This window comes from Convolutriloba macropyga, chromosome 4, assembly GCF_964194025.1.
Source record: "Convolutriloba macropyga chromosome 4, txConMacr16.3, whole genome shotgun sequence".
In the NCBI taxonomy this organism is placed as follows: domain Eukaryota; kingdom Metazoa; phylum Xenacoelomorpha; order Acoela; family Convolutidae; genus Convolutriloba; species Convolutriloba macropyga.
The window spans coordinates 15,917,994-15,942,448 of NC_134471.1; the positions used below are offsets into that span (position 1 = coordinate 15,917,994).

The 24,455-nt window shown below is 37.2% G+C and overlaps 1 protein-coding gene across 2 annotated transcripts; it reads left to right on the plus strand.

The window, feature by feature from the left end:
• The first annotated feature begins 8,528 nt into the window (after window positions 1-8,528).
• LOC142338278 (uncharacterized) lies at window positions 8,529-23,295 on the plus strand. Of its 2 annotated transcripts, none has more exons than XM_075387956.1 (2): window positions 8,529-9,117; window positions 22,904-23,295. In XM_075387956.1, exons 1-2 carry the CDS (start codon window positions 8,761-8,763, stop codon window positions 23,198-23,200), a joined length of 654 nt encoding a protein of 217 aa, XP_075244071.1. In that variant the 5' UTR covers window positions 8,529-8,760; the 3' UTR covers window positions 23,201-23,295. The 2 variants fall into 2 exon arrangements, with proteins under 2 accessions (XP_075244071.1, XP_075244072.1); XM_075387957.1 differs by having other exon boundaries at window positions 8,529-9,111.
• The last annotated feature ends 1,160 nt before the right edge of the window (window positions 23,296-24,455 follow it).

The window sequence follows — 24,455 nt, forward strand, 5'->3', positions numbered from 1 at the left end:
GTTTCCAGAAAATAATTTTAGAATTCGAACTTACAGTTAGCCCACATCTGATTAAAATAGGATTGTACGCGCAAATTTTTTGGCTGCACAACCAGTCTAATTTGACAAAGTGAGCCAAATAGGCATATTAAATGCCTTTTTTATAGAAAAAAGAAAAAAAATGAATTCTCAATGATTTATCTAAACGTTTTTCCATTACAATTGGTTCAAACAATTCAGCAAATCTGTTCTATCTCTAAACTGAAAATCAATTGGAATATTGCTGACAAGTATAACAAATTACGAAAAAATTAATCAACGTTTAATAAAAAATTATGGAAAATGTCAACAAGAGGTCAGGCCAACGTTGATATTTTTAAACCTCCTTAACTCCGTTGAAAAACGCAAATTTGAAAAACTATTTTAATACTGAAACTATACGTTTAGCAAGATTTCTAATGATACCACTCATAGTCATGTAAGATGAAAATACAGGTCACTGAAAATTGACTGAACAAAAAAACCAAGTTTGAGTGTACTGTTCCCCTCTCACTAATATGGTTCGAAACAAAGAAAATGTTTCTTTTGCAGGGTGCATTTTGAACAATATGGTTGGTTTTTTATCTGATATTGAACTAATCCCTAAACAAATCTAAGAAATTTTGATTAAACCCTTTTACTGAAACGTTATTGGAACGTCTTATGAAACAACATTGCTAATTCTAAGTCTCAACTTGTTGAGTTAATTTTCATCGGTTTCGCTAAGTGCAAGTTTCGAAAATGGGTCGGAACAAAGAAAATGTTTCTTTTGCAGGGTGCGTTTTGATGATTATTGTTGATTTTTTATCTTAAATTGAACCAATCTTAAATGAAAATCTATGAAATTTTGATTAACATTTTTTACTGAAACGTTATTGAAACGTCTAATGAAACAACATTGCTAATTCTAAGTCTCAACTTGTTCATTTAAATGTCATCGGTTTCGCTAGGTGGACCCAATAACCTGCAGACGCAATCTTTCTCTTGTTGAAGACTGTCATATATCTTTTTATTGTAAATTAGAGTTAATTTGCTCGGAAGGAACTGAAAAAAAAATTTCTTGAAAAAATATTTCAACACTTTTTGTAACAATGCTGCAAATTTAATGCACATGTGTCAATTCAAAAATAAAATCCGGCTAAAATTCAAACAAATTCTACAATCTGCGATAGAATGCTTTTAAGCCAGAAAAAAATTGAAAATTAATTGACGAAAACTGAAGAAAAACTAACAAAACTGCATTTGAACAGTGCGAGATAATGCGATCTCATATTGCCCTTGTAGTGAGTTTAAGTAGTTTCAAAATTCTTGCATCTTTGACTGAAATTGGAGCCTTTCATTAGTTTGAGAATCAAAATAATTAAATATTTTTAAACAAATCGCAAAAATATTGTTAGCCCTTTATTAACAAATAAAAACTTATAAGTTGAGAGCGCATACGCTAAACCGATTTGATTTTCAGGATCAACTATTTGAATCAACTACATGATTGTGCTGTGTTGAATGCAGTAGGATACTTTGTAAAATTAACCCAGCAAAAAGCTGAGTATACTTCTGATTATAAATCTTAGAAGCGTAATGAAACTTTTTGAAAAAAATCTTTCAGAACACCTGAGAACCACAACAACTCCTTCAATTGCACGCTAAATCGCTCTTAAAAGTAAAGAAAAACAGTTCCTCGAATCAAACAGGCACAATATATTTTTCCTTTCAATTATCAGAGTTGTCCCAAAATTAATTTATTTTTATATGCCAGACAAAAATTATGAGTACCTTTGGGTAATTGGACCTTAACCTAACAGGCTGTTAATCTCGGTTCTTAGCTCTAAATATATGTTAAAATTCAGCTATTAATTGGCTTACCTTCCGCCCGAGAGATTTACTTTCCAGGTCAGGCAAACGTTGAAATTTTTGAACCTCCGTAACCCCGTTCGAAAAGGCAAATTTGAAAAACACTTTGAAATCTCAAATTATACTTTTAACAAGCTTTCTAATGATACCATTCACAACCAAGTACGATGAATATACCGGTCATTGAAAATTGACTGCGCAAAAAAAAACCAAGTTGAGTGTATTGTTCCCCTCCCACTAACATGGGTCGGAACAAAGTAAATGTTTTTGCAGGGTGCATTTTGACGTTTATGGTTGTTTTTTTAATCTGAAATTGAACCAATCTTAAACAAAAATCCATGAAATTTTCGTTAAAATTTTTTACTGATACGCATAATGAAACAACATTGCTAATTCTAAGTCTCAACTTGTTGAGCTGAATGTCATTGGTTTCTCTAAGTCGACCCAATAACATGCAAACGCAATGTTTCTTTGGTTGAAGACTATTTTTTTATTGTAAATTAGAGTTAATTTACTCGGAAAGAACTGAGAAAAACGATTGCTTGAAAAAATGTTTCCACTCTTTTTGTAACAATACTGCAAAAGTAATGCACATGTGTCAATTCAAAATTCAAAACAGGCTGGACTTCAACACACTCTACAATCTGCAATAGAATGCTTTTAAGCCAGAAGAAAATTAAAAATTAATCGACGAAAACTGAAGAAAAACTCACAAAACTGCGTTTGAACCGTGCGAGATAATGCGATCGCATATTGCGCTCGTGGTTAGTTCAGATAGTCTGAAAATTCTCGCATCTTTGACTTAAATTGAGGCTTTTCATTAATTGGATAAACAAAATAATTAATCATTTTGAAACAAATCGAAAAATTTTGTTTTCGCTTTATTAACAAATAAAAACTCATAGGTTGAGACGGCATACGCTAAACTGACTTGCTGATCAGGATCAACTATTTGAATCAACTACTTAATCGTGCTGTGTTGAATACAGTAGTCTACGTTGTAAAATTAACCCAGCAAAAATCTGAGTATACTTCTTATTGTAAATCTTAGAAGCGTAAGGTATTTTTTTGGAAAAAATCTCAGAGAACACCTGAGAACCACAACAAGTACTACAATTGAGTCCTAAATTGCTCTTAAAAGTAAAAAAAACAATTCCTCGAATCAAACAGGCACAATATCTTTTTTTCTTTTGAGTATGAGAGTTGTCCCAAAAATAATATGTAATCATATGTCAGAATAAAATTATGAGTACCTTTGGGCAAGTGGACCTTAACCTAATAGGCAGTTAATCTCGGTTCTTATTTCTAAATATATGTTAGAACTCAAATATTAGTTGTCTTACTTTCCGACCGAGAGATTCTTTCCAGGTCAGGCTAACCTGGAAATTTTTAAACCTTAAACCGCATCTCCGTTCAAAAACCAAATTTGAAAAACTCTTTGAAATCTGAAATAATACGTTTAACAAGTTTAATTATACCACTCATAATCATGTACGATGAAAATACAGGTCAGTGAAATTTGACTGAACAAAAAAAAACAAGTTTGAGTGTACTGTTCCCGTCTCATTAATATGGTTCGAAACAAAGAAAATATTTCTTTTGCAGGATGCATTTTGACCAATATGGTTGGTTTTTTATCTGATATTGAACTAATCCCTAAAAAAATCTAAGAAATTTTGATTAAAATTTTTTACTGAAACGTTATTGGAACGTCTTATGAAACAACATTGCTAATTCTAAGTCTCAACTTGTTGAGTTAATTTTCATCGGTTTCACTAAGTGCAAGTTTCGAAAATGGGTCGGAACAAAGAAAATGTTTCTTTTGCAGGGTGCGTTTTGACGATTATTGTTGGTTTTTTATCTTAAATTGAACAAATCTTAAATGAAAATCTATGAAATTTTGATTAAAATTTTTTACTGAAACGTTACTGAAACGTCTAATGAATCAATATTGCTAATTCTAAGCCTCAACTTGTTGTGTTAAATGTCATCGCTTTCGCTAAGTGGACTCAATAACATGCAATTGCAATGTTTCTTTGGTTGAAGACTGAGTTAATTTGCTCGGAAAGAACTGAGAAAAACAATTGCTTGAAAAAATGTTTCAACACTTTTTTAACAATGCTGCAAAAGTAATGCACATGTGTCAGTTCAAAAATCAAAACAGGCTAAAACCCAAAAAAACTCTACAATCTTCGATAGAATGCTTTTAAGCCAGAAGAAAATTGAAAATTAATTGACGAAAACTGAAGAAAAACTAACAAAACTGCATTTGAACCGTGCGAGATAATGCGATCGCATATTACCCTCGAGGTTAGTTCAGGTATTTCGAAATTGCTCTCATCTTTGACTTAAATTGAAGCTTTACATTAGTTGGAAAATCAAAATAATTAATCATTTTGAAACAAATCGAAAAATTTTGTTTTCGATTTATTAACAAATAAAAACTCATAAGTTGAGACGGCATACGCTAAGCTGACTTGCTGATCAGGATCAACTATTTGAATCAACTACTTAATCGTGCTGTGTTGAATACAGTAGTCTGCGTTGTAAAATTAACCCAGCAAAAATCTGAGTATACTTCTTATTGTAAATCTTAGAAGCGTAAGGTATTTTTTTGGAAAAAATCTCAGAGAACACCTGAGAACCACAACAAGTACTACAATTGAGTCCTAAATTGCTCTTAAAAGTAAAAAAAACAATTCCTCGAATCAAACAGGCACAATATCTTTTTTTCTTTTGAGTATGAGAGTTGTCCCAAAAATAATATGTAATCATATGTCAGAATAAAATTATGAGTACCTTTGGGCAAGTGGACCTTAACCTAATAGGCAGTTAATCTCGGTTCTTATTTCTAAATATATGTTAGAACTCAAATATTAGTTGTCTTACTTTCCGACCGAGAGATTCTTTCCAGGTCAGGCTAACCTGGAAATTTTTAAACCTTAAACCGCATCTCCGTTCAAAAACCAAATTTGAAAAACTCTTTGAAATCTGAAATAATACGTTTAACAAGTTTAATTATACCACTCATAATCATGTACGATGAAAATACAGGTCAGTGAAATTTGACTGAACAAAAAAAAACAAGTTTGAGTGTACTGTTCCCGTCTCATTAATATGGTTCGAAACAAAGAAAATATTTCTTTTGCAGGATGCATTTTGACCAATATGGTTGGTTTTTTATCTGATATTGAACTAATCCCTAAAAAAATCTAAGAAATTTTGATTAAAATTTTTTACTGAAACGTTATTGGAACGTCTTATGAAACAACATTGCTAATTCTAAGTCTCAACTTGTTGAGTTAATTTTCATCGGTTTCACTAAGTGCAAGTTTCGAAAATGGGTCGGAACAAAGAAAATGTTTCTTTTGCAGGGTGCGTTTTGACGATTATTGTTGGTTTTTTATCTTAAATTGAACCAATCTTAAATGAAAATCTATGAAATTTTGATTAACATTTTTTACTGAAACGTTACTGAAACGTCTAATGAATCAATATTGCTAATTCTAAGCCTCAACTTGTTGAGTTAAATGTCATCGCTTTCGCTAAGTGGACTCAATAACATGCAAACGCAATGTTTCTTTGGTTGAAGACTGTCATATATCTTTTTATCGTAAATCAGAGTTAATTTGCTCGGAAAGAACTGAGAAAAACAATTGCTTGAAAAAAATGTTTTAACACTTTTTTAACAATGCTGCAAAAGTAATGCACATGTGTCAGTTCAAAAATCAAAACAGGCTAAAAACCAAAAACAAAACTCTACAGTCTTCGATAGAATGCTTTTAAACCAGAAGAAAATTGAAAATTAATTGACGAAAACTGAAGAAAAACTAACAAAACTGCATTTGAACCGTGCGAGATAATGCGATCGCATATTACCCTCGAGGTTAGTTCAGGTATTTCGAAATTGCTCTCATCTTTGACTTAAATTGAAGCTTTACATTAGTTGGAGAATCAAAATAATTAAACATTTTGAAACAAAACGAAAAACATTGCTTGCGCTTTATTGACATATAAAAATTTATAAGTTGAGAGCGCATAACCGACCTGCGGATCAGGATCTACTATTTGAATCAACTACATGATCGTGCTGCGTTGAATACGGTAGGCTACTTTGTAAAATTAACTGGGCAAAAAACTGAGTATACTTCTTATTATAAATCTTAGAAGCGTAAGGTATCTTTTTGAAAAAACCTTTGAGAACACCTGAGAACCACAACAAATCCTACAATTGAATCCATAATTACTCTTAAAAGTATAAAAAACAATTCCTCGCATCAAACAGGCACAATATCTTTTCCTTTTAAGTATCAGAGTTGTCCCAAATATAATTTATTTTCACATGCCAGACGAAAATTCAGTATCTTTGGTTAATTGGACCTTAACCTAACAGGCAGTTAATCTCGGTTCTTAGCTCTAAATATATGTTAGAACTCAAATATTAGTTGGCTTACTTTCCGCCCGAGAGACTTATTTTCCAGACACGAGGACGCGTGTGTCCGAGTACTGAGCACAAGGCACAAGAGTGTCAAAAATTTATGTTCTTACGTGCTTGGGGGATCAAAGGGTAAAAAATTAGGCAAGCAATGAAATCACTTGACAAAGAGCAATAAAATCACCTGACAATTGTGAATGCAATCAATTGGCAATTTGGCAGTGCTCAAAAGGGACACGCTTTTAATTTCTAACTTGCTTGGATAAACTAATACTTTCAAATTCTTCCAAAACCCTGTCCCTAATTAAAATTAAAAACTTGCGGTAGTTAAGACCTCATTTTGACGTTTTGAGCTGAAAAAATCTTGTTAATGAGAGCAGCCTATTTTTCTCAGCGTACTGGTACTCTATGTTACAAGTCGCTCAGCCAACTTTTTGTTATTAATTTAATTTTATTTTCAAAATTGAGACTAGGCCAGTTGGATAGAGTGACTGCGATTCTTGCTCAAAATTCTAGTTGTTAGCTAGGGCTAAGAAGTAAGGCAAGAAACACATGCATGCTTTCATTGAGTTTTTCATGTCTGTGCGTTATCACGACTCAACAACAAAATAATTTACTAAGTTCAGATGCCTTCTGGTTTCAGTACTTCCACATTCTTACCACCAAATTCTCGAATCCTGTTGAAAGCATTTTGTTTCTGAAAAATAAAATCTAGGCAAAAAATATCAGACCCTAAATAGAGAATATCAGGTATGGAGCTATGAAATATTACGGTTCATTCATTTAATATTGAGCTAATTTTCTGGCCCTGGCTAACAAACGATAAAAAAATCCGCCGTTTCTTAGCTGCTTTCTCAAATTTTGCTGTCTTTGCGCGTCAAATGAGAACTTGTCGGCGCCCGTTGTTGTGTCCACAGTTATTTGTGTCATATATGGCACGTTTCTATGTAAATAACGTGAGCGTAAAAATTGTATGACCACTAAAGGAAAAGAGTGGGTTACCCAATTCTTAGTGGCCCGCGCGTCTTTATTCCCTGACACGAATGCACTTGCGCCCGTGTGCTGGGTCGAAGTGGAATAATATGTATTGTATGCTTTAACTTAGTTAGAGAACCAAATGTATATGTTAGAAAAAATCTTAGTCGCCCGAGGCACTTAGTGCCCTGACACGAGGGTGTTTGCAACCGAGTTCTTGGCACAAGGAGCGAGAGGAAATAACATTTTTTCTAATGTATTAACAGAACCAAACGGTATGACAGAGTTTAATTTCATTTAAAGGATCTTTTCCGTTTGTGCTCCCAAGTACGTTTTTCACCCCCAGTTAGAGAGCACGTGTCATTACATAGTAATTCATTGTGTAACAATATGGCACGTGCGTCGGGGGTGCAAATAATATAGACCCACTAAGCTGGTGGGGGCACAAAATGAAAGGACCCCATTTGAAAATGAAGTTAAGAGTGCAATTTTAAAGATTTGTGAAAGAAAAGTTTTCTTCTTGAAAATAAACAGGAGCTGAAATAAACCAAACGTCTCCGTCTCCAATTGCGAAGCAGCCGATTATTTATAGCGGTTTGATTCAAGAGCCAAAAGCTAGGTTTCTAACTTATGTTAGCATATGAATCTTAGTGGCCCGAGGGATTTAGTGCCCTGACACAAGGGCGCTTGCGTCCAAGTGCTGGGCACAAGGACCGGGGGGCTAAGATTCATGTGCTAACTTATTTAGAGAACCAAATAATAAGAAGGGGGTTAAATATTAATTAAAATTGAAATTAAGAGTACAGTTCTGCAAAATATTAAACAAAAAGCTTTTGTCAATTTTTCTAATTTTTTCCTATTTTTCGGCTATTTCAATCATTTCCGTTTCCAAGGCGAGGCAAGTGCTTGCGTATCAGGTTTTGATGGGAAATGTCCAAAAGTATTAGTGGGTTTGGCCTCACAGCCAAAAATTATGTTTCCTTACTGCGAGCGGGCCGCTAAGTTAGGGCCACTAATATAGGGCCGCCAAACTTAGCATTCCATTTTGCACGTGCTAATTGCACGTGCCTCCAAGTTTTAGCGACCAAAAAATTCGTACCCTGGGTTTTCTAAATCTAATTTTGTGCCCTTAACTTAGTGTCCTAAATTAGGACACAAAAGTAGGGCAAAAAATTAGACTTTTACTTCTTTAACTCTTTAAGTTCAACCTTTCAAACTAAACTCTCTGCCTCAAAGTTTCAGTGACCGATGAAATTGTACCCTCGGCTCTCTAAGGCACAAATATGTCAAGTTCGACTCCAGTGTTCTTGAATATACAGATATCTCACTTAAATAGCTGCAATTGACAAGAGACCTAATTTAGCACGTTGCATTCTGGTGACAAAAAATTCCGCGTAGAATCGTTCACATTTGCTTTAGTTCAATTATTCAGGTCAAAAAGAAAATTGTTGTAAACAATTTTGACACTGCAGTTTTTAAACATGCAAAAATTGTGCACTTTTACAATATTTTTGTCGACTGTTTGGTTTAATTTTCTTGCAAGTGCAGTTGAAAGACAGCTGGAAGCCCCGAAGAATAAATCTGAAACTGAACTTTGCCTGCACAATACAGATTGCACGATTGGTGGGTTTGTGTGTTGCAAATCACACCTGTGTTGCAATTACGAAGATTACAAGAATGAGCTGAAAAAGTGCAATAATCCAGGTACCAACTTCGGATGTGGAAAAGGGAGCCGGTTGGTGTGTTGCAAAAATGACAGTACCTGCAGACTTAAGGAAGATTGTGCGACAGATTCGAAATATATTGGCAATTTGAAGCTTCTTCATTTGACAGTAGGTGTTAGTTTTTAGGTAGCTCCCGCTCGAGCCCCCCCCCCCCCCCCCCAAAAAAAAAAAACGCATCCCCATTGACGATAAAGGTCGACTTGAATGGGGTGTTGGAGCTGAGCTTAAGGAATAACAAGCTTGCATAGGCGGGGAAAATAGAAACAAAACACTTTCTGTTGTCTTAGTCATTTAATAGCTATAGTTATAGTTCTAGTTCTAGTTACAGTTTGTCACGTGAGAAAAAAGAGAAAAAGGGGGAAATAACAAAAAGCAACACACAGAACTCAACGTAGTAGCCGCAGAAAACGGCTGAAAGTATAACTCAGCAAAATATTGCAAAACAAATTGTCTTGAGCAGTAAATAACGTGTTACTGTGTCTTGAACTAGAAATATTCCTGAGCAGTAAATTGTTACTGTGTCTTGTATTCAAAATATTATTCTTGAGCAGTAAGTTCTGTTACTGTGTCTTGCATCAACGAATTATTGGAGCTGAAATTCAACTGTTACAACCCCAACTTCTGGTATTCTCAACTTGTGAGTACAAACAGCAAAAGCCAACCTAGGTTTAAATTTAAATATTTTTGCACAAACAGGTCTTAGACATATATCTTTGTCTTCGATTTGTTTTTTCTATCGGATTGAACTGCTATACATAAAGAGATCCCGTATTGTGTGATCTGTAGCAATCCAGTTTAAATTGATAGTTGAAAAAACTAAGATCAGCAAATAGTTACGAACTAAAATAGTTAATGCAACGGTAAGTACAGCAGAGCGGATATACAGTTACAAAAGCGAACTGCATAAACGAAGTATCCGGACAGATTTTGTAACCACTCAGAACGAACTGGGCGGTGTAAAACTTTCTTTGTGAAACACAAGGAGAGCAGCCGTTACATTTGGTCCGCCGACCCGGACAGTGGAATAAACTGCTGTCCAACCCAACAGTCGAAGTGACGAAGTCATCGACGAACGAGAACAAAACTCAACGAGCAATTCAACAACGCAAAGCCAATTAGGCAAAGCAGATAGGAACTTTGAAAAGCAAAACTCAAATAAAGCAAACAAATAAAGGAGCTGTAGAGATTCAAGCTGCAGTCCCGAAGTACACAAGAAGTGACTCCGTCACAGAGTCAAAGCGTTTTGGATCGACAGATCAACAACTTGCGAAACAAGTGGATTGAGAAACAGGAAGAAGGTTTTGAGCTCATTGATAATCGAGATTGACCAAGCAAGCTCAAGACTCTTTATCAGCAGATACTGCAATTGGACGACAGCATTCAAAAACTTGTGAATAAGAAAGCTGAGACTCTCCGAGACCCAGATATTTCTTTAAAACGCAAACTTGAGAGAGAAAAATACTTTCAATATTTGAACGCAGAGTGGTTACCGTATATCCACGGAGAGACAAACATGTCAAGCCAGCAAAGCCAGTCAACTCTTCATGCCAATGAAGAGCAACCGCCTGCAAATAATGTGCATCAGTTAGAACAAAACGTTGGAATTCCAGAGTTTAACCAAAACCATGGTACATGGTAACACAAGTAATGCAACGACGAATACGGTTACACGGACAATCAACCAGGATACAGAAAACGCTTCGGAAGCATCTTCAGTGAAACGTCAGGTTGAAGAACGAATAAAAGAATTTGAAATTGAATTCGAAAGAAAGTTGCAAATCGAACGAGCACAATTTGATCGAAAGAGGTTGGATCTAGAAATGCAAATGAAAGAACTAGAGATGCAACATCAGCTTCGGGAAAAAGAGCGAGACCTAGAGCGCCAATTGCAAAAGACAGCGTTGGAGAAAGATGACTTCCGTTCTCAATCAACTAAGGCGCGTGACAAGTCACCTTTCAATTGGACCCCAAAAGGGAGAGATGTCTCGGAGTGGGCGAATTCGATGAACGACACGCGAACGCCAATTCGACCAAGAGCTCGCATTGACGTCAGCCCTGAACGGAATAAGCAGAGGCATTACCCATGGTACCCAAACTCTCGCGAACGCTCAGTAAGTGTTGAAGGGCGGGATATATCGCCGATAGCTGGAAGGCACTACAACACTGGACATTCAAGCAGTAGTTTACCAAAATTGAGGTTGAACAATTTTGACGGAAACCCACTGGAGTGGCCTGAGTGGTCTAGCATGTTCATAGCAACAGTAGATAAACGCACGATTCCTGACTCAGAAAAAATGAGCCATTTGAAGACTCTGCTAACAGGCAAAGCAAAATCTGCAATCTCGGGAAAGGGCTATTCTGGACAGTTTTATAGTGCTGCCTGGAACATTTTAGAAAGAAAAATTGGAAGACCGCATGTAATTATAGATGCGCAGCTCGAGAGCCTACGAAAAGCTAATCAAGTGAAACCTCATGATTCAACCAGCCTGATTAATTTTTCTGTTACTGTATCTAACTTCGTGAACGTGCTTAAAGAGTACAAACATATTGGTGACTTGCAATCAAGTTCGACATTGTACATGGCAGTTGATAAGCTACCACAGGTTCTTAAAGAAAAATGGTGGTTCTACGTCGATGACAAAGACGAGGACTGGCCTGACCTTATCATGTTTGAAAAATGGCTATCACGAATGGCATTCGTGCATGAAGGGTTTTCAGCGTTTAAAGGGGAACGCAAAGAAGAAGACCGACGCAACTCAAATAGAGAAAAACAATTCTCGAAGACATCGAACTTCAGTGCAAGTTCGAACCTGCAAGAAACCAAGCAGACGCAAAGCGATCACTGTCCATTAGCCGATGGCACTCATAAAATTTGGAACTGTCCATCATTCAAAAACATGAGTCTGAATGATCGATACGTGGCAGTGAGGAGAGAACGCTTATGTTATGGATGTCTGGGGAAAGGGCATGCAATCAAAGATTGTAAAGTCCACCCGTGCGGTATAAATGGATGTACCAAAAAGCACAACAGACTGCTACACTCAGAAAACCAAATGGACGAGGGTAGTCACGCAGTTAACGTAAGCGCAGCAACAATCAACCAGAGTAACCAAGTTACTAGTTTTCTTCAAATAGTTCCGGTATCGGTTCAGAGTGGTGGTAACAGGTTGACTACCTACGCTTTCCTCGATAGTGGTTCAACAGTATCATTCATCGATCAAAGTGTTAAGGATCAACTACAAGCCAGAGGCGCGGACGTTACCTTAAACATAGCTGGCATACATGGGACGCAAGATTTGAGGACAGAGAAGGTTCCTATCACAATAAAGGGACTACATTCAAAGGTGCATTCGATTGAAGCGTTTGCACACCCATCAATCTCGTTGGGAAACACGAAATATGACTACAAGGAACTGAAGAACAAATTCAGACACCTGAATGTTCTCACTAACAGCACATTCAACCTGATGGAAGTAGGCATCATACTTGGACAAGATGCCTACGAAATTCAACGTCCATTGGACTATAAGATTGGAACACGAAGTGAGCCTTTCGCCGTCTTAACAGAATTAGGATGGGTAGCCAGTGGTCCCGTGACAGGCAAGAAAAGTCAAAATGTTTGTCATTTTGCCTTCACAGAAGATGTGAAAGTGGCAGAAAATATCCAATCATGGTGGGACATAGAAACTTATGCTTTCAAAATAAATGTTGTAAGTCAATCAAAGAAAGAGCAACAAGCTCAGAAGTTTCTAGAGAGCACTACAAAGTTTACAGGCGAGCGGTACGAAGTGGGCATGCTCTGGAATGAACCAGAACCCAGTCTTCCAAACAACTACGGCTCAGCCCTTGGTCAGCTCTACTCACTGGAACGAAGGTTCCAACGAGACCCAAATTTGAAAGAATTGTATCAACAGTCAATTGATATAGATGTTGAAAAGGGATTTGTGAAGATCCTTGGTAAATCGGAAGTCCAAGGCACTTTCGGAAGAGAATGGTATTTGCCACACCATCCAGTACTAAACCCCAACAAACAGGGTAAAGTTCGCCGTGTTTGCAAAGCTGCAGCAAAATACAAGGACGTATGCCTAAATGACAAGCTGTTAGCCGGACCCGATCTACTACACGGATTGATCGGAACAATATTCAGATTTCGAGAAGGGCCAATTGCCCTAACCGCAGATATTGAATCAATGTTTCTGCAAGTGCAAGTTCCTGAACGGGATAAAAGCTGCTTGAGATTCTTGTGGCGACCAACAATGAACGAACCTGTGCAAATTTACGAGTATCAACGTCATGTTTTTGGAGCAAAGAGTTCACCAACATGTGCCAACTACGCTTTGAAGCGAGTAGCGATTGATAGCGAGGACGAGTTCCCTATTGCAGCAAAAGCAATCCAAAACAACTTCTACATGGACGATTTCATCAAGTCAGTCGAAACACCTGAAGAAGCAATCAAGGTTTTCAAACAACTGCAACCTCTTCTCTCAAAACATGGATTTGAACTGAAGAAGTGGATCACCAACAGCGACGTGGTAACAAACGCAATCCCAGAGGACTTAAGATCAATCAGCAAAACAAAGCAGGTTGAAGTAGAACCCAGCCAGGAAGGGTCATCAGTGCTTGGGCTTCAGTGGACGATTACCGATGATAGTCTACAGGTTTGTAGAGGTACAAGCAAAGAAGTTGAGACCCCAATCACCCAAAGGAAGATCTTATCTCTAGTTTCTTCAGTGTTTGATCCTCTTGGACTGTTTGCACCATTAAGTGTCCATATGAGACGACTCCTGAAGAGCATCTGGAGCAAAAATGGACAACATTGGGACAACTCAGTAGAACCTAACGAAGAAGAAGAGTTTCTGAAGTGGAAGGCGCAGCTTCCAGAAGTAGCAGAAACCAGCATTGGTAGAAGATACTTCAGCACGGTCAAGGACAAATGGGAACTTCATGTTTTTGCCGACGCATCTGAAGACACAATGTGCGCTGTGGCATACCTACGTTCAAAGCCCAAAGAATACTCAGCAGATTTAGCATTTGTAATCGGAAAGTGCCGAGTCGCACCGATGCGACACCTTTCCATACCACGCTTAGAACTACAAGCAGCAGTGATGGCGGTGAGACTTAAAGAACAGATAGTGAAGGAACACGAATCGAAGATTCACAGTTGCAACTTTTGGACAGACTCCACTACTGTTCTGCAATGGATTCATAGCTCCCACCGTAAGCAACAGGTGTTTGTTGCAAACAGAGTGGCTGAGATTTTGGATACAACTAATGTTTCACAGTGGAATCATGTGAGTGGTATTAACAATCCAGCTGACATCGGGACACGAGCGATCAATGTTGACGAACTCAAGAGAAGCGAATGGCTCACTGGGCCGGCCTGGTTGAAGCAACGAGAGAACGAATGGCCTGAACAGTTGAATTTAACATTTGCTTCATACGAACAAAACGACGAAATGGTCTTCTCAGCAAAGGTTGAAGAGAAGAAGCCGATGATTCAGTGGGAACGATTCAGCAATTACAATCGACTAGTAAAAACAATGGCATACATACAGCGTGTATTCAAAAAACACAAACTGGCAACAAAAACACTAAGTGTTGAAGAAAGAGAGGATGCACAAGCAAGCATCTTCAGACTACTGCAGCAAGAAAAGTTTACTGAAGAGATGAAAACTCTCAAGGCTGAAAGGGAAATTCCAAAAAACAGCAAAATCCTCCAGTTTTCACCATTCATAGACCAGCAAGGACTTATTCGTGCCCAAGGCAGAATAGGTAAAAGTCAGTTGAACTTCGAAACCAATGATCCAATACTGTTACATTGGAAGCACCATGTAGTTGAATTATTCTTGCAAAATGAACATAAGAATAATCATCACGAAGGTACTGAACATGTCAGAAACATAGTTCAGCAGAATTTCTGGATCCTAGGCATACGAAATGCTTTGAGATCGATCAAAAACAAATGCATTAGATGTCGAAAGGGAAGAGCCCAAACAAAGGCACCAGTAATGGCAGATCTACCTGAAGAACGATTAGTCGCATCAACAGTATTTTCGAATGTGGGCGTAGACTATTTCGGACCATTCATAGTAAAGATTGGTTGGAAGAAACGAAAAGCGTTGGTGCTGTCTATTCACATGCCTTACTGTACGTGCGGTACATATAGAGAGTGTACCAAAACTAGACACTGATTGTTGTCTGAACGCAATTATGCGATTCATTGCACGAAGAGGCAAACCGGTCAAAATGATTAGCGATAACGGGACAAACTTCGTTGGAGCTGAAAAAGAACTGGCAGAGTATATAGCAGCATGGAACAAGGTGCGAATTGAAGAACATCTGATTCAACAAGGTATCAGATAAAAGTTCAACCCACCTGCAGCACCACACTTTGGAGGAGTGTGGGAAAGACTGGTTAGGAGTTGCAAGAAGGCAATGTACGCAGTGCTGGGCAATCGATCGGTCACGGAGGACGTTCTGTCAACCACGATGTGTCTTGTTGAACAGACGCTGAATGCTAGACCGCTGACACAAGTCAGTTCTGATGCTACCGATTTAGAAGCTATTACTCCAAACCATTTCCTACTTGGCAACAAGAACCTTTGTTTACCGTATCTATCAGGTGCAGAGCAATTTGTTGATCACAGAAAGCTCTTCCGACAAACACAAGCTTACGCAGACCTCATCTGGGACAGATTCCGTAAAGAATACTTGCCAACGTTGAATAGTCGAAAGAAATGGCAGACCACAACGGACAGAAGTCCTCAGCAGGGTGATCTTGTGTGGTTAGTGGAAGACAGTGACAAACGTGGATATTACGATCTGGGTCGAATAATCGAAACCTTTGAAGGTTCCGACAGAGTGATTCGATCAGCGACAATCCGAACGAAAGATGGATACTACAAGAGACCAGTAGTGAAGCTCGCTCCAGTGCTATCAATGGACGAAGATGTTTTCACGAAGGAAAACATGGCCGGCTATGTTGGAGCTGAGCTTAAGGAATAACAAGCTTGCATAGGCGGGGAAAATAGAAACAAAACACTTTCTGTTGTCTTAGTCATTTAATAGCTATAGTTATAGTTCTAGTTCTAGTTACAGTTTGTCACGTGAGAAAAAAGAGAAAAAGGGGGAAATAACAAAAAGCAACACACAGAACTCAACGTAGTAGCCGCAGAAAACGGCTGAAAGTATAACTCAGCAAAATATTGCAAAACAAATTGTCTTGAGCAGTAAATAACGTGTTACTGTGTCTTGAACTAGAAATATTCCTGAGCAGTAAATTGTTACTGTGTCTTGTAATCAAAATATTATTCTTGAGCAGTAAATTCTGTTACTGTGTCTTGCATCAACGAATTATTGGAGCTGAAATTCAACTGTTACAACCCCAACTTCTGGTATTCTCAACTTGTGAGTACAAACAGCAAAAGCCAACCTAGGTTTAAATTTAAATATTTTTGCACAAACAGGTCTTAGACATATATCTTTGTCTTCGATTTGTTTTTTCTATCGGATTGAACTGCTATACATAAAGAGATCCCGTATTGTGTGATCTGTAGCAATCCAGTTTAAATTGATAGTTGAAAAAACTAAGATCAGCAAATAGTTACGAACTAAAATAGTTAATGCAACGGTAAGTACAGCAGAGCGGATATACAGTTACAAAAGCGAACTGCATAAACGAAGTATCCGGACAGATTTTGTAACCACTCAGAACGAACTGGGCGGTGTAAAACTTTCTTTGTGAAACACAAGGAGAGCAGCCGTTACATGGGGTATGCAACCGCTAAACTGAGAGATTAAATTCAATTCTAAGATAGAAATTTATAGTGGTCATATTAATGGGTCATATAACGTATACTCCCCCCCCCCCAATTTACGGTTATTAAATCATAATAAAGGGAGCTATAATAATTTCGGGATCTATTCTGTTTTGCACCCCCCCCCCCCCAGTTATTGTAACTGGGGGCGTAAAAATGAGGGGGGGGCAAAACAGAATAGACCCTAATTTCGGGTGGGGGGGAGGAGGGGGCTATAATGGGAAAGACCCCCATGCTTTCCGAGATAATGAGCTTCGTGTACCGAAGTGGGGAGAGGGATGCAATGCCGGGAAAGATCTGGAGCTTGCGAAAATTTGAGCAGCAATTAAATTCAAAAGAAACTTGTTTTCTAATTGTCGACCCCCTCCCCCAATATAGCCCAACTACTGTATGCTTAAACCAAAATAGGACATTTGCATTCAAAGGAACTTAGAATCTTTTCTATTTGTGCCCCCCCCCTATGTTATGCACCCCCAGTTACAAAGCACGTGCCATTACAGAAAAAATCATTGTGTGAAAATATGGCACGTGCGTCTGGAGGTGCAAAAAATATGCACCCATTAAGCGGGGGGAACAAACCGAAAAAATCCGAAATTTAAATGAATTTACGTGCTCCGCACCTGTGGGTGCATGTATATAGCGAACTCGTGGGGGGGGACACAAACGGAAAAGTCCGGCCGGACTTTTCCGTTTGGCCGGACTAAGTTAAGCGTTGAATTTATGTGATTTCACCGCTTTCACTGCTGTTCTACCACAAATTTACCACATTTTTTTCTAAGCGGTCAATTTATGTAAGTTTATCACTAAGTTAAGCGTTGAATTTATCTAATTTCAGCGCATTCACTGCTTTTCTCACAAAATTTTGACACTTTTTCCAAGCGGTGAATTTATGTAAGTTCACCACTAGGTTATGCGGTGAATTTATGTAATTTCAGCGCATTCACTGCTTTTCTCGCAAAATTTTAACACATTTTTTCAAGCGGTGAATTTATGCAAGTTCACCACTAAGTTAAGCGGTGAATTTATGTGATTTCACCGCTTTCACTGCTGTTCTACCACAAATTTACCAAATTTTTTTCTAAACGGTCAATTTATGTAAGTTCACTACTAAGTTAAGTGGTGAATTTATGTGATTTCAGCGCATTCACTGCTTTTCTCGCAAAATTTTAACACATTTTTCCAAGCGGTGAATTTTTGTAGGTTCACCACTAAGTTAAGCGGTGAATTTATGTGATTTCACCGCTTTCACTGCTGTTCTACCACAAATTTACCACATTTTTTTCTAAGCGGTCAATTTATTTAACTTATCACTAAGTTAAGCCTTGAATTTATGTAATTTCAGCGCATTCACTGCTTTTCTCGCAAAATTTTAACACTTTTTCCAAGCGGTGAATTTATGTAAGTTCACCACTAGGTTATGCGGTGATTTTTCGATGTATGCTATTTCACCGCTTTCACTGCTGTTCTACCACAAATTTACCACATTTTTATCTAAACGGTCAATTTATGTAAGTTCACTACTAAGTTAAGCGTTGAATTTATGTAATTTCAGCGCATTCACTGCTTTTCTCGCAAAAGTTTAACACTTTTTCCAAGCGGTGAATTTATGTAAGTTCACCACTAAGTTATGCGGTGAATTTATGTTTTTTCACCGCTTTCATTGCTTTTCTTACACAATTTTACCACATTTTTTTCTCAGCGGTGAATTTATGTAAGTTCACCAATAGGTTATGCGGTGATTTTTTGATGTATGTGATTTCACCGCTTTCACTGCTGTTCTACCACAAATTTACCATATTTTTTTCTAAACGGTCAATTTATGTAGGTTCACTACTAAATTAAGCGTTGAATTTATGTAATTTCAGCGCATTCGCTTCTTTTTTCGCAAAATTTTAACACTTTTTCCAAGCGGTGAATTTATGTAAGTTCACCACTAGGTTATGCGGTGATTTTTTGATGTATGTGATTTCACCGCTTTCACTGCTGTTCTACCACAAATTTACCACATTTTTTTCTAAACGGTCAATTTATGTAAGTTCACTACTAAGTTAAGCGTTGAATTTATGTAATTTCAGCGCATTCACTGCTTTTTTTCAAAAAATTTTGACACTTTTTCCAAGCGGTGATTTTATGTAAGTTCACCACTAGGTTATGCGGTGATTTTATGATGTATGTGATTTCACCGCTTTCACTGCAGTTCTACCACAAATTTACCACATTTTTTTCTAAACGGTCAATTTATGTAAGTTTATCACTAAGTTAAGCGTTGAATTTATCTAATTTCAGCGCATTGACTGCTTTTCTCAAAAAATTTTGACACTTTTTCCAAGCGGTGAAATTATTTAAGTTCACCACTAGGTTATGCGGTGATTTTATGATGTATGTGATTTCACCGCTTTCACTGCAGTTCTACCACAAATTTACCACATTTTTTTCTAAACGGTCAAATTATGGAAGTTTATCACTAAATTAAGCGTTGAATTTATCTAATTTCAGTGCATTCACTGCTTTTCTCACAAAATTTTGACACTTTTTCCAAGCGGTGATTTTATGTAAGTTCATCACTATGTTATGCGGTGATTTTATGATGTATGTGATTTCACCGCTTTCACTGCAGTTCTACCACAAATTTACCACATTTTTTTCTAAACGGTCAATTTATGTAAGTTTATCACTAAGTTAAGCGTTGAATTTATCTAATTTCAGCGCATTCACTGCTTTTCTCAAAAAATTTTGACACTTTTTCCAAGCGGTGAAATTATTTAAGTTCACCACTAGGTTATGCGGTGATTTTATGATGTATGTGATTTCACCGCTTTCACTGTAGTTCTACCACAAATTTACCACATTTTTTTCTAAACGGTCAAATTATGTAAGTTTATCACTAAGTTAAGCGTTGAATTTATCTAATTTCAGCGCATTCACTGCTTTTCTCAAAAAATTTTGACACTTTTTCCAAGCGGTGAAATTATTTAAGTTCACCACTAGGTTATGCGGTGATTTTATGATGTATGTGATTTCACCGCTTTCACTGTAGTTCTACCACAAATTTACCACATTTTTTTCTAAACGGTCAAATTATGTAAGTTTATCACTAAGTTAAGCGTTGAATTTATCTAATTTCAGCGCATTCACTGCTTTTCTCAAAAAATTTTGACACTTTTTCCAAGCGGTGAAATTATTTAAGTTCACCACTAGGTTATGCGGTGATTTTATGATGTATGTGATTTCACCGCTTTCACTGCAGTTCTACCACAAATTTACCACATTTTTTTTCTAAACGGTCAATTTATGTAGGTTCGCCACTAAGTTAAGCGTTGAATTTATGTAATTTCAGCGCATTCACTGCTTTTCTCGCAAAATTTTAACACTTTTTCCAAGCGGTGAATTTATGTAAGTTCACCACTGAGTTATGCGGTGAATTTATGTTTTTCTCACCGCTTTCACTGCTGTTCTAACACAATTTTACCACATTTTTTTCTAAGCGATGAATTTATGTAAGTTCACCATTAGGTTAAGTGGTGAATTTATGTAATTTCACCGCATTCACTGCTTTTCTCACAAAGTCTTAGCACTTTTTTCCAAGCGGTGAATTTATGTAAATTCACCACTTAGTTATGCGGTGAATTTATGATGTATGTGATTTCACCGCTTTCACTGCTGTTCTACCACATTTTTACAACATTTTTTAAGCGGTCAATTTATGTAAGCTCCCCACTAAGTTAAGTAGTGAATTTATGTAATTTCAGCGCATTCACTGCTTTTCTCACAAAATTTTAACACTTTTTTCCAAGCGGTGATTTTATGTAAGTTCACCACTAAGTTAAGCGGTGAATTTATGTGATTTCAACGCTTTCACTGCTGTTCTACTGCATATTTTAACACTTTTTGTCTAAGCAGTGAATTTATGTAAGTTCACCGCTAAGTTAAGCGGTGAATTTATTTGATTTCACCGCTTTCACTGCTGTTCTACCACAAATTTTAACACTTTTTGTCTAAGCAGTGAATTTATGTAAGTTCACCACTAAGTTAAGCGGTGAATTTATGTAATTTCAGCGCATTCACTGCTTTTCTCGCAAAACTGTAACACATTTTTCCAAGCGGTGAATTTATGTAAATTCACCAATTAGATATGCGGTGAATTTATGATGTATGTGATTTCACGGCTTTCACTGCTGTTCTACAACAATTTTACAACATTTTTTAAGCGGTCAATTTATGTAAGCTCCCAACTAAGTTAAGTGGTGAATTTATTTAATTTCAGCGCATTCACTGCTTTTCTCTCAAAATTTTAACACTTTTTTCAAGCGGTGATTTTATGTAAGTTCACCACTGAGTTATGCGGTGAATTTATGTTTTTCTCACCGCTTTCACTGCTGTTCTAACACAATTTTACCACATTTTTTTCTAAGCGATGAATTTATGTAAGTTCACCATTAGGTTAAGTGGTGAATTTATGTAATTTCACCGCATTCACTGCTTTTCTCACAAAGTCTTAGCACTTTTTTCCAAGCGGTGAATTTATGTAAATTCACCACTTAGTTATGCGGTGAATTTATGATGTATGTGATTTCACCGCTTTCACTGCTGTTCTACCACATTTTTACAACATTTTTTAAGCGGTCAATTTATGTAAGCTCCCCACTAAGTTAAGTAGTGAATTTATGTAATTTCAGCGCATTCACTGCTTTTCTCACAAAATTTTAACACTTTTTTCCAAGCGGTGATTTTATGTAAGTTCACCACTAAGTTAAGCGGTGAATTTATGTGATTTCAACGCTTTCACTGCTGTTCTACTGCATATTTTAACACTTTTTGTCTAAGCAGTGAATTTATGTAAGTTCACCGCTAAGTTAAGCGGTGAATTTATGTGATTTCACCGCTTTCACTGCTGTTCTACCACAAATTTTAACACTTTTTGTCTAAGCAGTGAATTTATGTAAGTTCACCACTAAGTTAAGCGGTGAATTTATGTAATTTCAGCGCATTCACTGCTTTTCTCGCAAAACTGTAACACATTTTTCCAAGCGGTGAATTTATGTAAATTCACCAATTAGATATGCGGTGAATTTATGATGTATGTGATTTCACGGCTTTCACTGCTGTTCTACAACAATTTTACAACATTTTTTAAGCGGTCAATTTATGTAAGCTCCCAACTAAGTTAAGTGGTGAATTTATTTAATTTCAGCGCATTCACTGCTTTTCTCTCAAAATTTTAACACTTTTTTCAAGCGGTGATTTTATGTAAGTTCACCACTAAGTTAAGCGGTGAATTTATGTGATTTCACCGCTTTCACTGCTGTTCTACCACAAATTTACCACATTTTTTTCTAAGCGGTCAATTTATGTAAGTTCACCACTAAGTTAAGCGTTGAATTTTTGTAATTTCAGCGCATTCACTGCTTTTCTCTCAAAATTTTAACACTTTTTTCCAAGCGGTGAATTTATGTAAGTTCACCACTAAGTTATGCGGTGAATTTATGTGATTTCACCGCTTTCACTGCTGTTCTAACACAATTTTTTTCACATTTTTTTCTAAGCGATGAATTTATGTAAGTTCACCACTAAGTTAAGTGGTGAATTTTTGTAATTTCACCGCATTCACTGCTGTTCTCCACAAATTTTAACACTTTTCGTCTAAGCAGTGAATTTATGTATGTTCACCACTAAGTTAAGCGGTGAATTTATGTAATTTCACCCCATTCACTGCTGTTCGCACAAAGTCTTAGCTTTTTTTCCATGCGGTGAATTTATGTAGATTCAACACTAAGTTAAGCGGTGAAATTATGTAATTTCACCGCATTCACTGCTGTTCGCACAAAGTCTTAGCATTTTTTTCCATGCGGTGAATTTATGTAAATTCAACACTAAGTTAAGCGGTGAAATTATGTAATTTCACCGCTACCAGGCGATTAAGGTTTTTTTTCACCGCATTCACCGGCTGATTTATGTAATTTCACCGCATTCACCGCTGATCTTACAAATTTTTCAGCTTTCACCGCTTATATTGAATAATTTTGCGTTGAATAGCGGTGTCAGCTCGAGCCGGGGGTATTGTATTTAGAGTCTATATTTTTCAGGAGTTCCAGGAAGCCGCCATGTTTAATGACGAAAGTCATGCCTTTCACGAGAGACTCATGGCACAACACGACTCAGAGTCCACAGTTCTCAAACTAGTAATCTCTCTTCTCATTGTGTTTGTTGTGGCTCTTCTAACTACTGGAATAGGGGCGGGTGTTTACTGCGTGACAGTTTACTACCAGCGACAGAGCCAGAGTTACATGAAGTTGGGAAATTATGGAGACGATAGCTTGGGAGGCTACCAGCCGTACCAATTTTCCAGCTCTCCTTCAAGCCGGAAAGAAGGGACTATTTAAAAACAAAAAACTGCTGTAGATTGATTGTTGGGGTCTTTCCCATTACAGAAACTCCCACCCACCCATAAACATACCATATTCCATGGGGATATAATTTCGGGGGGTGGAGGGGGTTGGCAAAAATTGGAAGGATCTTTTCTGCCGTTTGTGCCCCCCAGCTCAGTGGTAGAACCTCAGGCGCACGTGCCAAATTTTTAATGATTTGCTATGTAATGGCACGTGCTCGGTAACTGGGGGGGGGGGGGGGGGGCACAAACGGAAAAGATCCAATGAGAAAAAAACATTGTTGTTGTACTTAAACTTTCTAATTGTTTGACGCAAATTTAATTCTGACGGTCATGCAATATTTCAATATATCAATAAACCGCTTTTGTGTATAGCAGTTTTTAAAGTTTTCTTTGTCACATCAAAAATTTTGGGGATCTTTTCCATTTGCGCCCCCCCCCACCCCCCCCCCCCCCAGTAGGTTTATGCGCCCCCTAGTTACAGAACATGTGTCATTTATTCATTACATAGTAAATAATTATGTAAAAATATTGCACGTTCATCTGGGGGTGCAAAAAATATGCATCCACTAAGTTGGGGGGGGGGGGGGCACAAATGGAAAAGATCTAATTTTGGATCCTTTCTCCATCCCCACCCCCCGCCCATCTTTGTGGTCATATAACTTTTGCGCCCCCAACCAACTGGCCTACTTTTTATATAGTGACATGATATATAACAACACATTGTATGCGGGGCTATGAAAAACACTGGGGTTCCGAAGCAAAATAGATACTAAATTTTTGGGTCCAATTTTTCTCCGTTATCGCCACTAAATTGTTGGCCTGTATTTGCGAAACTTTGGCTTTGCAGCGAATCATTGTGTCATACTGATTGTCAAAATTAGGTTATCGCCCCTAGTTCTACTAAAAAAAAGAAGAACTGTTGAAAACAACGCTCTAACTTGTGATCAAATTTGAAAAATCATTGTTACATAATCAAACACCTACAACGGTGATTTTGACTTCATGTGAAAGTGAGATGAATTTACCAGATAGCCAATGTAGAATCGACGAACTTGATCCCAGGCTCGCAAGGAAAAAAGTTGTCTCAAAATATGATGTATTTTCACGTTTTTTCAATTTTGAGTGAGTTTGCATTTACGTTAAACATTTGAGAGAAAAAATGCGGATTATTTTTTATTTTCGTGACACTATTTTTTTTTACAAAACTTGGCTGGAGTTCATCAACTCTGCATTGGGGTATCCAGTAA

Excerpts from the sequence above, each read along its gene's own strand:
- LOC142338278 (XM_075387956.1), top strand. The coding sequence starts at position 8,761 with ATGCAAAAATTGTGCACTTTTACAATATTTTTGTCGACTGTTTGGTTT. Across the intron at positions 9,118-22,903 it reads TTCTTCATTTGACAGTAGGT|GAGTTCCAGGAAGCCGCCAT; the intron begins GTTAGTTTTTAG and ends TATATTTTTCAG.